The 15291-nt window shown below is 34.7% G+C and overlaps 2 protein-coding genes across 2 annotated transcripts; both read left to right on the forward strand.

Moving 5' to 3' along the window:
• Positions 1-5244: 5244 nt before the first annotated feature.
• Positions 5245-9315, forward strand: LOC140863070 (uncharacterized). Its single transcript, XM_073266205.1, has 8 exons — positions 5245-5396; positions 5497-6392; positions 6659-6898; positions 7194-7283; positions 7885-8034; positions 8277-8401; positions 8615-8744; positions 8876-9315. Exons 2-8 carry the CDS (start codon positions 5832-5834, stop codon positions 8999-9001), a joined length of 1422 nt encoding a protein of 473 aa, XP_073122306.1. The 5' UTR covers positions 5245-5396; positions 5497-5831; the 3' UTR covers positions 9002-9315.
• An 817-nt stretch (positions 9316-10132) lies between these two features.
• Positions 10133-14661, forward strand: LOC140865809 (protein trichome birefringence-like 41). The gene is made up of 5 exons (XM_073270583.1): positions 10133-10513; positions 12199-12373; positions 13233-13408; positions 13537-13695; positions 14153-14661. The coding sequence occupies exons 1-5, from the start codon at positions 10278-10280 to the stop codon at positions 14442-14444; spliced, it is 1038 nt and encodes a 345-aa protein (XP_073126684.1). The 5' UTR covers positions 10133-10277; the 3' UTR covers positions 14445-14661.
• Positions 14662-15291: the final 630 nt, after the last annotated feature.

Raw genomic sequence — 15291 nt, forward strand, 5'->3', positions numbered from 1 at the left:
TTTTTAAATGAATTTTTTGTAAACTATTTAAATTCAAAGTCTAGATTACTTAAATAAACAACAATCAACTTTAAAAATGATTATTTATTCACTAGGTATCATGTCATAAAATATATAATGTAAACAATTATATATATATATAGTTATTAATTTAATAAAATTTCGGTTTTTTCGATCGGTTCGGTTTTGAGATATATAATCCGAAATCGAACAAAATAAATTTCGGTTTTAACATTTATATCCGAATTTCAAATTTCAAATTTTGGTTTTCGGTTCGGAGTTTGGTTTTTCCGATTTGGATTTCCGATTTTTTCGGTTTTATCCGAAGTTTGAACACCCCTACGTGTGGCACAGTTCGGACCATCCAAAGTGCCATATCGGAGCTTCCGATGATGTTTCGTGATGACTAAGCAATGAATTGAACGCGTGTGAATGCATGCAGAGAAATGAACCATCGAAGTCCCGATCAGAATGTCCGATCTCTGGCGATCTGAAACGTGTCGAGCATGCAGAGATCGGAACTACCGAACCCTGGTTCGGAACTAATTAACGATCTCCGTCTATAAATAGGGGTCCGAGGCTTCAGTTTTGGATCACAAATTTAGAGTTTCGTTTCTTAATTCAGTCTTATAAATGAGGGCCCGATGATATAAGTGAAGTGCTTTGATAATAACATCCAGTTGAGAGTAGCAACTAGGTTTTCGACATCAACGGGCTAACGAATGTATGATCCGAGAATCCTATTTTAATTATAGGTGTATATGTTAGCTTAATCAAGGCTCGTATAGCATGTTTAGTGATACGGTGAATATTTGACCGTAGGCTTGAAACCTAGACTCTGCTATGCTTGATCTACTACTAGAGGTACGTAAGTACTGACTGAGATTGTCAGCTTAGTATGCATGATTATGTGTTATATTTTATGTGCCATGATATATGTTTTATTATTTTATACATATTGCATGTTGACATACACGTTGAGCCGTATCTCATTCGAGATAGCCTTTCTCGTAGGGTCACTCAGCCCTACATCTGTGTATATTGTTCGACACCGGGAGTTACCGCACTGAGCGGAGACTGATACCACGGTGATCTAGACGATTGTGTGAGCCACACAGCGGTCGAAGTCCCAGATGGTGCTACATACTCATTGACTCATAGTCTGAGCAGGACTTGGTAGTTGACCAGTCACCCTAGTCATCATGTTGCATGCATCATATTAAGTATTGCATATTATCATATTTACGTACTGGACGTTAGTCGCTCACGTCCTTGGTATCATCTCAGATACCTAATTCCACGGGGCAGGTCTCAAGCTGGATGGAGCAGGTGGATCAAAACAGCGTCAGTTGCAGGCAGGGGCGGTCCTAATAAAAACGAGGCCCTGAGCAAAGTTTAAACTATGGAACATTTTGTATTAACTTGAAAATTCATATATATATATATATATATATATATATATATATATATTCGAATAACATAATTAAAATAAACCAAAATACATAAATCAATAAAGTACATGACCGACTAAATCGGTGTGATATAAATCTACTGGCAAGCGTACCAGGTCAAGTAATAGTAAAGTGGACAGAGAGTCCAAGTATCAATCCCACATGGACTGTTGTCAATTCTCAAGAATTAATTATTTTACTTAATCTAGACAAAATAATAAAAAAATAATTTGATTTAAATAAAATAAAAATATAAAATAAAAACTGCTTAAGAAATAAGAATAAAAATAACTGAAGATAAAAATAATTAAAACAAAGACAACCAAGATACACGTAGGTACCGAACAAATCATGTAACATGTAGTTGATTCGGGACTCAGATTTAATCTTAATTCACGGAAATTCTCCTAATTTGTTCAAAGGACTATTTCTAGAACAATCAAACCTATTCAAATATTGATGAACTAATATTTCGTAATTCTAATCAAATTTGAATGCATTAAATATTTATGAAAATTCAGTTTACACCCAAACCGCACACTGAAACCGAATTATATTTCTAGTCGGTTTTACATTATGTTGATTATCAAAGTGATCAAAATCAATACCTCCTCTGTCGACTTGGAATCGATTAACATGCAAGAAAACAGTTGATCAAACTATTCACAAGACAAATATAAATCTGACAATCAATAAAATAAAATCAACTCTGAAATATCCCAAACAAACATCTAAGTTTTCTACATAAATTTGTTCGGCCCAATCACATCGTCTTGGTTGAAAATAAACTACTCAATAATTTAAAACAATAATTCAAAAATAAAAATAAGAATAAAAGAAAATAAAAATCTTCTCTCCCAAGCATGTAGCCTCCTCCCTTGCATTGTCTGCGTTCTGGAACTTCATAACCCTAAAAAATATGTTATATCTTCTATATATATGGTCCGGAACGCGTACCAATTAATTTTCTTTCAAAACAAGAAATTTTCTGAATAAATCTGACGTCAGAACACGCGCGCGTGGAATAGGTCTCGCGCGCGCAGCACTAAAAAACAGAGGTCTGTTACTCCGATTCGCACGTGCGCGAGAATTGCAGTACACAAATTCTGCTGCGAGCGACGATTTTGAAAAATTCATATCTCAAGTTCTAGCCGTCGGATCGAGCTGAAATTTGGACAGCACCTTCAAAACATCTTGAAATATATTTTGAACGGTAAAGATAGGATTTTGAGCTATATAAAATTAAATTTTATTTTCTGAAAAAAACTGCTCCGTAATTCACTCTTCAACAATTCATTTTCCTACAAAATTAACCCGAGGAGTGAAATACACACATATGCACTAAAACACATAAAAACACATAAAAACAATATGAATGCACACAAAAAAAAGACAAAAACCTATCACAAAATAATGCACACAAAATGCACTTATCAGTACACAAACGAAAAAAGGTTTGCATAATTCTTTAAAATAATTTAATCAACAAAAATATTATTTAAATTTAGCTCTTCTTATGTTTTTTGAAACAAAATCATCAATTATGTCGTCATAAGATATATATTCCAATATGTTTTTTTAATGCAGAAGATCGCCAAATCATTCGATTCTTCTTGACTCATTGTGGTTCTCAAATAAGATTTCAATAATTTTAACTTGGAAAAACTTTTCTCAACTGATGATACAGTCACATGAATAGTCAATAAAATTTGACATGCAACCACGATCATAGAATAAATATTCATTTTCAAACCCGTAATCCTCGAATTTTCAGAATCTATGTGAAATTACAACAATATTAACATATTACCTTAAACCAAAATAATGTGAACAAAAACATTAAATCAAAATAAGATTAAACAATATATCAAAATTCGAAAATAAAATAAAATTGAACAAGAGTCTTATAATTCATATCTTGAATTGTTTTGTTGAATGTGTTTGTATATTTTCGTAAATTTTGTACTTCTCTATTTTCTGAAATCTTAAACTATTGATAGTCAATTCACGTAATCGCACGCAACCACAAACTAACAAAAAGGCAAAATATTATCGAAACTCTCAAAATTTAAAACTAAAATCAATATTTTTATGTGGATGAATTTTGTGTGAGAGCATAATATATAATATTTATATATAAATAAATATATATATAATAATTGTTTTTAAAATTTTTTTTGGGGCCCCACCCTTGCGCGTGCCCTGGCTGCCCAGGGCCAGGGCCGCCACTGGTTGCAGGTTCTGGTGATTCCATAAGATATGTGCTACAATCGGTTTCATTTGTATATATTTTTGGTAAAAAAACTCGGGTTTGTGATGCCGGTTGTATTCTTTCAGTTTATCTTATAATAGTGGATTTTTAAGTTTCCGCAATAAACTCTGTTAAGCTTGAATAATCGTTGATATTTTTATATTAGCTACTTGCATGCTTAAGACTGTTAGTTAGTAGGTGATCCGAGCGGGTCATTACACCACGTTATTTTAAGAAAAACAAAAAAAACATAAATAAATTTTAAATAAAAAAACGGTGTTTTCTTAAATAAATAGTCACTTAAATGCAACAAAACACATCAATTTTATATGTAGGAGATATTTTTGTAAATAAAAATAAAAAAACAATAAAGGTCACAAATCTAATGACTAAAAAAAAGACAAGGTCGTATAAAATGACTAATTTTTCTAATCATTTTGTTTTTATTGTCTTGAAAATCAGTTTTTAAATTTCGACTCAACCTTTGAAAATCTTAAATACGACGCTGAATCCTCGTTATCATCTCACCGTATTCTCTATATTTCCCTTATCTAACTTGATCGATATAATTAGAGTTAGGAGTGTTTATCGGCCGGTTCGGTTTTCGATTTTTTATTTTATTTTTTTCGGTTTTCGGCTTTAGAAATATATAATCCGATATTCAAACCGTTTTCTTTCGGTTCGATTTGGTTTTCTACTAATACGGTTCGGTTTATTCGATTTTGATACTATTATTTTAATTAATATTATAAATATATTTTAAAATATAATATATTATCTTTTTGCATAATTTTTTTGTAAAACCTTTAAATTAAAAGTGTAAATGACTTAAATAAAGAACAATCAATTAAAAATTTATTTAAAATGATTTTTTATTCACTAAATAGTAGATCGTCTCATAAAATATGTAATATATATAAATATATAAATAAAATTATTAATTTAATGAAATTTCGTTTTTTCGGTCGGTTTGGTTTTGACATATATAATCCGAAATCGAACCAAATAAATTTTGATTTTAACATTTATATCCGAATTGCAAATTCCAGTTTTTTTGGGTTCAGTTTTTTGTTCGATTTGGATTTCCGATTTTTTCGACCCCTAATTAGAATGGCAGATTATTCGAACCCAACTCGCTCGAACTCAATTAAACTTATAACCCAAACATCTTAACTTACTTTAATGTATTTGCAGATAGAGTTGCTAAATCTGCAACACAATACTTTTTACGGCCGAATCTGATTAATAGCTCTAAGCATTAAAGAAGCTAATGTCCATCTATTTTGTCGCATTTTTCGTTTTAAAGAAGCACGTTCACCAAATCTATTTCCACACATCTTTCACGAAACTCTAAACCATCCATATTTTATTCTTAAAAAAATAAAATAAAATCCCCAATCCATCTTTTAATCACGGTGACATCCAAATAGGCAAATACAAACTCAAAACGGATCTTTTGTATCGGGCATGCTGTCTCGTCGGGGCGGGCCACGGGAGGGCCCGACTTTAGAATTTTATCTCGATTCATGGCCCAAAGGATTACTACTGACGTGTTCTAATTTATACGCATTGGCCTTAACAATCAATAATCTCCATCACGCGCATTTAACAAAACGCACAGTGCAATAATTCGGATCGAAGGGGCTCACACTCTTTCTCTCCCGCAATTCTTATCTCCAATCGCACGCTTTTCGGTAATCATACTAGCTATATCTCTCAAACCCTAGATCGGATAATCGAATCGGCGGATTCCGTTTTATGTTTCTCGTTCGTTTGTTTTGTGATGTGTTTCAGTTAATCGGGTGAAAATAGAGTTTTCGATTTCACAGTTTTGGTTCCGTTCTGGTTTCGGATAGATTAGTCAAACTTAGGATCTGGCGTTCTTGCCTCAAGCTTGCGAGGAAAGCTTTGCGTGTGTCTGTGTGTAGAAGTGGTGAATCGATCTTTATATACGGGATATACTATTTAGGTGATTTTTGCGAGCCTGAATACTTTGGGTGACTTTTCGTGGTTCTGCACTTCTGCTGCTGATATAGTTTCTGTTTTGGAATTACCCGCCAGTGATTGGGCGAGTTTGGGAGTGGTATTGGGATTGGGGTTGAGAGTTTTGAAACTATTATTTAGTCCTGATGTTGTCCGTGGAGAGACCGTTCGAGGCTTGGGAGGAGGTACAGAGGCAAGGGCAGGATTTAGCTGACAGGCTAGCTCAGGGTTTTACGGGTCTGATTCATACTCATATCACTCCACCCTCGTTTTCATGGCCAAATCCTCCAACACCGAAGCTATTCGAAGTTGATTTTCAGCCGCAGAATTTCATGAAACCAGAGTTTCCACTTGCGGTAGACAATTCTGCAATTAATGGCGTGACTGCTATTTTTGATATCGGAAACCGAATAGGACAGGCAGGGGTTGATTTCGGGGCATGTGTGAATGGTGTGGTTCAACAATTTTTTAGGCGTTTGCCCGTGCCTTTTTGGCATGATGACAACATCGGGATGTCACTAGGTATGGAGGATAATAGTCCTAGGACAAACATTGGTATTGCTCTGCAGGAGGATTTGGGATCGTTGGCAGAAAGGTTCAGGGATTATGGACTCCAAAAAAACGATGCTATGACAGTAGATGAGTCAAAAGAAGAAGAGAACTTTGGTGTGACTTCCAAAGCATTGAAACATTTAGGTCGATCGCAGGTGAAATTTAGATATCATGAATCTTTCTTTTCTGATTATGCACAATACCTTAACCCAACCTAATGTATGAGAAAATTACAAGTTTTGCACAATACCTTAACCCAACCTAATGTATGAGGGGCAAAACTTGTAATTTTTCAAAACTTGAACATAAAAATCTAAAAAGAAATTGTTTGATATTTTTTAAGCCGAGATAAGCCTTTCATACGTCACTACCATCTTTCTCCGTATATTTGTCAATTGAATTTCCTCTTCTGCGAATGCAGGGTACCATCAATGTGTCATCAACTTATGACAGCAGAACAAAAAAAGTTGAAAGTTCCTTGGTTGCTCGAGGAGAGTTATGGAGAGTCGAGGCATCACAAGGAAGTTCCACATCAGGAAATGAGAATTCATCTCTGTTCCTTGTCCAGCTTGGGCCTGTATTATTTGTTCGTGATTCCACATTGCTTTTGCCTGTTCATTTGTCAAAACAACACCTATTGTGGTATGGCTATGATAGAAAGGTATGGCAGATCTATCGAGCTTATGTACTATGTGAATATTATTCTCAAATTTGTATCACTTGTGTTTGTGAACTTTGGTTGATTGAGTGAATGGGTTTTCTATGCTCTAAATGGAAATTTGAAACTCTGTTAACACATGTTCGTAACATTCCCATGATCCCATATAGTATTAAATGGCCCAAGATGGACTAAATTACAAAAAACAATTTTCTGACATCAGTAGCTACTTGTACCGTTGTACATATCTTGTTTTCTGTAATGCAAAATTGATCAGACTCTTTCTTATGTTATACAGAACGGAGTGCATTCCCTTTGTCCAGCAGTGTGGTCGAAACATAGAAGGTGGCTGTTGATGTCTATGATATGCCTTAATCCTTTGGCTTGTGTAAGTGTGAACCCGCTATTAATTATCTAAATGATGTCCCTGACCCTGTATGTCAGAAGCTGCGGCTGTATTACAAAATGGGCATTGTTATTCCAACTGTGAATTTTGTGGGACGCATATGATTTGCAAACTGTGGACATGTTGAGGTCCCAAAATCATTTCGGCGCGGAGAGTAAAGCCAACTGATGGAAATTTGGGGAGAAAATTACTGTTTACATTGAAGAAAACTTTCAATTTTTTTGGTTATACGCACTGCATCGTTAGTGCAAGTATTATGGGGAACCTTGGAATCTTATATGCTTTTTCCTAGTTTGTAATTTAGATTTAATCTCAGTACGGTCTCATGTTTCTGTTTGCATTAATCCCTGCCTTGTAAATGAATTGGAATTGCCTAAAAGAGAGATTTTTTAATTATACTCGATTGTGCTTTTATTGGTAAATACTGAATTTTTATTTTTTTGTAATTATCGTCAATGAAATCCTTCCGTAAACCACTTGCCTCAGAGGATTATAGTTTAGCATAATTTGTTTTCGAATTTCTAAACTTTCCACTCTCTTGTGCTGGACCAATTCTTAATACTGTCATTTCTTGTAATTGCAGTCATTCATGGACGTGCAGTTTCCAAATGGCCAGGTCACATATGTATCTGGTGAGGGTGTAACCACCAGTGCTTTCCTGCCTCTGTGCGGGGGTCTGCTTCAAGCGCAGGGTCAATATCCAGGAGAAATGAAGTTCAGTTTCTCTTGCAAGGTGAAACTGCAATTATCTATTGAGAGATTGATTATGTTGCCAAATATTTCTGTTCCTTGTATGCTCTTATATGTATCCGATTTTTTGATAGATGCAATGTAAAGACATTGCATCGTCATTAAAAGAGTGTTTGCAAATATTGTTGAATATCTGAATACTCGATTGTGCCCAATGATTAAACAATAAAAGACTGTACCCGGTTTATTGATCTCCACTGCTGATAAAGTTGTTAATTTATGAAGAATAAATGGGGAACACGCATAACACCAATGTTGCAGTGGCCTGACAAATCATTTGCCTTGGGCCTGGAACAGGCCTTAGCTTGGAAGCGGTCTGGCCTTCTGGTGAGGCCAACCGTACAAGTCAGGTAATATTGATTACTTATCTTGTTACTTGTGTGTTTTCCCTCTCTGTTCTTTCTTAAAATACTTTATTCTTCCTAGATATCCGTGAAGCATCTGGACTTCGCTTTGTTAGGCTCAATATCATGGATCTTTCACACCTTCCTTTGCCTACCATGTGCAATCTTGAAACATTGGCACTCATTCGACTTATTTTTGCATGTTTGCTTCATGTTCAGTGTATGTCCAACTGTTGGTGGTAGCTGTCCTGGTCTGCGGATGGAACTTGCTCATTCGGTCAAGGAGCAACTGAATCTTAACATTGGCTGTTCCTTTGTTGCCAATCCTTCTGCATTCGCATCTGTATCTGTAAGTTACTTGTTCTCTACGTTGCAGGTGTCGTAAGTATGATGTTCTTACTGTACTTGTGCCAGTTTCCTTTTTTCTGTTTGAAACTTCCATTTAGTATCTTACGCCCTGTCTCAAATTCCCGAATTAAGGTTGGAAGATCCAAATGGAATGGAAATGTGGGGAACGCAGGTGTAGTCCTTAAAGTTGAAACTCCTATTGGCAATATCGGCAGGCCTTCTTACTCCGTTCAGTTCAACAGTGGTATCGAGTTTTAGCCCCTTTTTTTTGTGATCCTTTCTTGTTGACACGCTGTGTTACTAGATTGTATATATAGCCTTTAGCTAAATTTGTGATCATTGTATTGACTTCCAATATGGCTTAAGCACGTTCCGCCATAATTGCTGTTGTTTTGGGAAGTCGTGCAAATGGAAAACATTTGGTCTATAACTCTAAGGCTTTCCTTTTCCGGGAAAAAAAAAGTGGAGAAAGGGAAAAAGGAACAATAGGCTTTTGTAATTACGAAATCAGCTCATGTTTTAGCTGTTGATTTTTGGACATCAATTAAATTTTTCGTTGTGCGATGATAACTAACAAATTGGTTGCAATTAATTGGATGTGACAAAAAATTTGAAAAACTCTTTCGTACATGGGTTTTCTTTACGCGAGGGTTGGGAATGTGGTTATACTCTAAACCAGCAAAAGGAATCAAGATTCAGGAGTACTAGCTCTTAGGCTTTCGAGTTAAATTTGAATCGAGATATGGTTATTCTCATTATTTTTAGTATTTATCAATTTAATGGGCCTTCTTTGCACACTTTTAAATTTGGGGACTGGCCGGAGACAAGGTCATTCATCTACAAATTTTTAATCTATGGTTTCAAGAAACTCAAAATGTCGAAACGATATTTTGAACAATGCAATTTGGTATTCAATGATTCGTGAATAATAATGTATTTTAATCTTCAGGGACAGGCAGTGTATTTACATTAAATTTAAAACCATAAGATTATAACTCAACACATACACACATATATACAAATAAATAAATTGTGTTCTGTACGATAGGCCAGTCCAAAAAGATACCGAAGGAATGTAGCTTTGAGCTCTGACCAAGAGCTCGGTCAACCAACTCGACACGAAGTAGCTCATTTTGTATTATTCGTTTTAGTTAAAAATTTAAAATACTCAATAAACATAATAAACCCGAAGTGAAATTTTAACTAATATAACATATATTCGGACATGCATATATTTAAAATTCAATGTGCATAATTCTATAATTGGAATGTGGAAAAAGGATCTGTACTCAAAATCCGAAAGTAAATTTCAATTTTCAATCCTATATTTACAAAGCATCGAATCAAACACCCACCCTCCCTCGATTCCCCATTTTGCCTTTAAAAATATTGCCATCTTTATTTTGTCACCGACTCCACCATATAAATGTTCCCACCCCTCCACATATATACACACACTAACACGCGCAGCTACATTCACTAGCATCGGAAAACTCACACAACACATGCTTACACGCAACGAAATTTCAGAGAGATGAGTTTATGGATTCAATGCGGTGTGGTAATTTTGACGATTCTGTTCCAGCGATCGAAGTCGGAGGATAGCTGCGACTTCTTCCATGGGAGGTGGGTGCGCGACTCTGCGTACCCTCTGTACAACTACACGGCCTGTCCTTTCGTTCAGAAGGAGTTCAGCTGCCAGAAGAATGGCCGCCCCGATGAGTCGTACCTCCACTACAGGTGGCAGCCCAATGCCTGCAGCCTACCCAGGTACGCGCGCGTGTATATATGGTGAATGAATGAATCACTTAATTTAGAGCTTCGTTTGGTAATTTCGTCTCTTCTGTGATTTTTTTTTTTGGACGGCCGTTATTTGGTTCGTGATTAGCTTTTTGGTTCGGATGCATGGTGGCGATTTGGTTGGTTAAATCTTTGGGGTTTTGTGCCGCCGTTTATTGATTGGCGAATCATTCTCTAGTTAATTTGTGTCGGTGCAATTTTTTTTAAAACCAATTTTTATGTTCCCGAAATCCAATATTATATTTTGAGCTGATTTTTAAAGTCATGGTAATTTTATATTGAATATATTCGATTTTTTTTTATAAACATTTCAGAATTTGTGATTGAATTTGAGGAGGCAATCGCACTCGGCCATATTGAGTATATTCTTCTATTGCCATTTTATCTAGTTTGTATACAAAATTTTGGTAATATATTTGGAAAGTTACACGTACTTTTAGTTAATATTATAAAATTTAAAATTTAATATAAACATTCTAAGACTTTTAGTTATTTAGATTAAGTTTCGTCATCATATAAAAAATAATAATAATAATAATAATAAGGGAGTAATTCTAAAATACAAACGCTAGAGAGAGTACAGTTGATTATTGTTTTGTCTTGAATGGATCTATAAATTGCAATAAATGATTTACAATGGGCAAGTGCATTTCCAGTTGTCATCGGTGGTTCGTTGAATTTATTAATTGATTTTGCATCATATCATCATCATGTCCTCCCCCAAATTTCACCCTCCTAATTAAAATATTAATCAATCTTTATACAAAATTATAAAATTTTACGTTATGAATTAAATTTTATTTGTGATCACATGCTAATCCTTTCCCCACGTGGATTACTATAGCAATTTACTTGAGCCATTTTTAATGCAGTATTAGTTGAAATTAGCAATAAGCTGCATGTGTAATGTGATTTATATATATAAAAATTATCATTGTACTCCCATCATAATTTTATGTACCCATGCATTATTATGAGGTGCAATACATGAAAATTAATTTTTAGCTGGTGATTTGCCAACTGATTTCATATTACTTTTGAAAATATCAGTTTCAAATTATTGTTGTTACTGAATTAAATAGTTGTTCAAGTGCCTGCATCACCATTCAAAACTATCATTTTTTTTAAATAAAATAAAATAAAATTTGGTGTTGCTAACCAATATATATCGTGTACTCTAGTTGTGAAGCAGGAACAAATCATTATAACATTAAATTTTGAATAATTAATTTCTTCATAAAAATTTGTATATCCACAAATAAAATGAATAAATAATTTTCATTTTCAATTTTGATCCCACATGTTGTTACATCTTTAATATGAAAAATAATACATGTACACGGAGAATTATACGTTAGAATACACATTGAATATATATTGTGTTTTTCGCTATCTTTGTCCTCGATATAGTTCGATTGTACGTCTTAGTCTTTTATGAACGTGTTCATGTGACATTGCACACATTAACTCAATGTCATATCAACATTACGTCGAAAAATGATTAAAATTCAAAAAATTAACAAAGATAAAATATCAAGACCGAATTTTGACAACACAAATTATCAAAATCATAGAGCTGACGAATATACAAGATTAATAGATGGCAGTTTTCCCCCTAATATCGAAAAAGTTACCAATGGTTAAAATTTTTGCAGGTTTAATGGGGTTGAATTATTGCAAAAACTGAAAGGGAAAAGCATAATGTTTGTGGGAGACTCCCTGAGCAGAAACCAATGGCAGTCATTGTTATGCATGCTTTACACGGCAGTGCCTGGGACCAAATACAACGAGACCAGATCAGAGGACGCCGTTTCCACCTTCACTTTTACGGTTAGTTTACTTCAAATTATATTTCTTGATCCATACAGTTTCTAGTCTTGTTTTCAAGTCATTGTAAGTTTGTCTTACAAAGGCAAATTGTTGGCTAAACGAAATTATTAGGGGAAATTGAAGATTTTTATGTTAAAAAAGTGCATCTCTTTCAGTTTTAGCTACCTAAATTTGCATGTGTGAGTATGTCACCTTTTCTTGGCCTGTTGCAACTCAACCACCATGATGCTTGAAAGAAACAAAAACAAACAGATCAATGCATATCGTCCATTTTTAAATAAACTAAAAGTGGTCCTTAATTCCAATTTCACACTTCTACCCTCCTTCCTTTATGTTTGTCACATATATCTCCTTATTTACCGAGTGCATTAATTGGCTTGGTAGATCTCGTTTGTGATCAAGTGAGTGCGGACATTTATGTTTTTGTCGTCATAACAGGATAAACCTGTGAAACGATAGATGAAATAGGTGAGTGAATAGAAAATTCGGGACGACGAGAGCGTAAAATCACAAGGATGATTTGCATTTTATATCCCATTGAAGTCCTTTCTATAGAAGTCCTCGTTAATATCTGAAGTTATCACAAAGAAATAGAAGATTACCCAATTATTATCATTATTCTTGTAATAGAAGCATAATTGTTCTCACAAGTCACAAGTGGGTCAATTTCCTTCCCTGTTTCCCCCTTTCAAGGGAGAAGAGACTTGCGGGTGAATGACTGATAAGGTTGAATAAAACTCGTTCGCTGTTTAAGCTACCATGGGGGATGGATTTAGTGTGTGCTTAATTCATATTCTTGGATTATATATAGCCGTGGTAAAACTAAATTTGCATCCCAAAATCTCCTTTGACAATGTAGGAATTCGGAGTTAAGGTAATGCTTGATCGCAGTGTTTTTCTGGTGGATGTCGTGAGGGAACCGGAGGGTCGGATACTAAAACTGGACTCCATTGAAGGTGGCAAGCTGTGGAAGGGGGTCGACATGTTGGTCTTCAATACATGGCATTGGTGGAATCGTAGAGGACCTACCCAACCGTGAGTTCGGCAATAATGTTTTGAGATTATCTTTGTTATTAGTGTCATTACTGTTAAAAGAAAAATAAGCGTCACAGGTTGTTAATCCAGGTTTGCTAAGTACCGTAATTGAATTGTTGTCTTTTCAGATGGGATTTTATTGAAATGGGAGGGAAGTTATACAAAGATGTGGACCGAATGACGGCCTTTGAGAAAGCACTTGTTACATGGGGAGGCTGGGTGGATGCCAACATCAATCCTGCTAAGACCAAGGTTTTCTTTCAGGGAATATCACCATCACATTACAAGTAAGTGTTCAAGTGACGTGTTTCATTGCACATGGTATGTTTATACTGGAGTTGATAGATCTGAAAAGGATTTGAATGAATTGTTAAGGCCTAACAGATAAAACTATAGAAAAGATGTATTCTATAAGACAAACAAGTTACATAAAAAAATCATTCTCAATACGGAACAGGAATACTTTAATCATACAAAAGGACCATTTATAGTATGAGGGCCATAGTTTCGAATGCGTGCATACAGTGCATTCCAGGGGCCACTAATGTGATGTTCTCACTAAGACACATCTTTAGAAATTCCCTTCGATCGGGCTTCATAAACTCCAGGGCAAGACTATACCAGAAAACATTGAAATTAAAATATGTTGTAGCTAGCTTGGGAGTTGGTCAGAAGAGAACAATTTTAAATGAATCTTGCTGTATTTATTTTAGCCTCATGTATTGAATTATTGTTATCTAACAGTGGGAGCTTATGGGGACAACCAAGCGAAAAATCTTGCACCGGCCAGAAAGATCCCCTGCTGGGCTCAACATATCCAGGAGGCTTGCCACCTGCATTAACTGTGTTAAAAAGGGTACTGAGCACACTTAAGAAACCTGTAGAATTGCTGGACGTGACAAACCTGTCGTTGCTGCGAAAAGACGGGCATCCTTCCATTTACGGGCTCGGTGAAGGGGGGATGGATTGCAGCCATTGGTGTCTGCCTGGAGTTCCAGATACCTGGAACCAAATCCTATACAGTCTCATTCTTTGAAAGAAGAAATATACATATATTCAATCATTGATACCTGAGAAGAGTTTCTAAAGAAGTAGTAATAGGCAATGTTTTGGATTATAAGAGGGGGAGTCATATTTTTTGTGAAAATAAAATCTTTCAACGTAATTCCTAGCTGTCAAATTGATCAATTTATTTAACTTAATTCATAAGGTTGTCAATGAAATAGACCTTCTTCATTTTATTACTGAAAATGAAATCATTAAATTTTTATTTTAGGACAAAATGCGTGGGCCGATAATGTATAACTGATAAATGAAAGCACTATATAATTCAAAAAAGAAGTTTTTGGATATTGTTATAAGTTTACTTAAAAAAATATATATGTTGTGAAATAGGGGATGATACATGTCTACAATCTACACTCTACATCACCTAATTAGTGAGAACAAGACCAATTAGTGATCACGAGATCATTATTTGAATTAGTGGATTCCATTTCATTTATGTTAATTGTGTTTTTAAGTTTTGGGATTTGTTAAATGATGTTTTTGGTTTGCTTTATTTTTGTGACGTTTTGAAGTGATTTTTGCCGGATTTTGGAAAGATTTGAAGATAATCTATTGGAGTTTGAAGATATGGGAATAATTGAATAAGATATTTGTTGGAATATGAGAGAGAAAGAGAGTGGTTTGTTGAGTATTGAACAGCGATATAAATCATATTTTTAGCTATGAGAAATTAGATCGATCATAATCATTAATAATTTTATCAAATTTTTATCATTTTTTTTTGTCTCACCTTATTTTACATGCGTAAAATCATTAAAAAAAACATATAATAAGCTAGATGTAATAAACGGGCTTGCCAAAATATTTGAGAAGAA

This window comes from Henckelia pumila, chromosome 4 (assembly GCF_033568475.1).
Source record: "Henckelia pumila isolate YLH828 chromosome 4, ASM3356847v2, whole genome shotgun sequence".
Lineage (NCBI taxonomy): Eukaryota > Viridiplantae > Streptophyta > Magnoliopsida > Lamiales > Gesneriaceae > Henckelia > Henckelia pumila.

What these genes read in the sequence shown, in the direction of transcription:
- LOC140863070 (XM_073266205.1), top strand. Translation starts at nt 5,832, where the DNA reads ATGTTGTCCGTGGAGAGACCGTTCGAGGCTTGGGAGGAGGTACAGAGG. An exon ending in GCCTTAATCCTTTGGCTTGT is followed by an intron (nt 7,284 to 7,884) that starts GTAAGTGTGAAC and finishes TTGTAATTGCAG; the next exon opens with TCATTCATGGACGTGCAGTT. An exon ending in AGTTCAGTTTCTCTTGCAAG is followed by an intron (nt 8,035 to 8,276) that starts GTGAAACTGCAA and finishes TAATTTATGAAG; the next exon opens with AATAAATGGGGAACACGCAT.
- LOC140865809 (XM_073270583.1), top strand. Translation starts at nt 10,278, where the DNA reads ATGAGTTTATGGATTCAATGCGGTGTGGTAATTTTGACGATTCTGTTC. An exon ending in AATGCCTGCAGCCTACCCAG is followed by an intron (nt 10,514 to 12,198) that starts GTACGCGCGCGT and finishes AAATTTTTGCAG; the next exon opens with GTTTAATGGGGTTGAATTAT. An exon ending in TTTCCACCTTCACTTTTACG is followed by an intron (nt 12,374 to 13,232) that starts GTTAGTTTACTT and finishes TTGACAATGTAG; the next exon opens with GAATTCGGAGTTAAGGTAAT.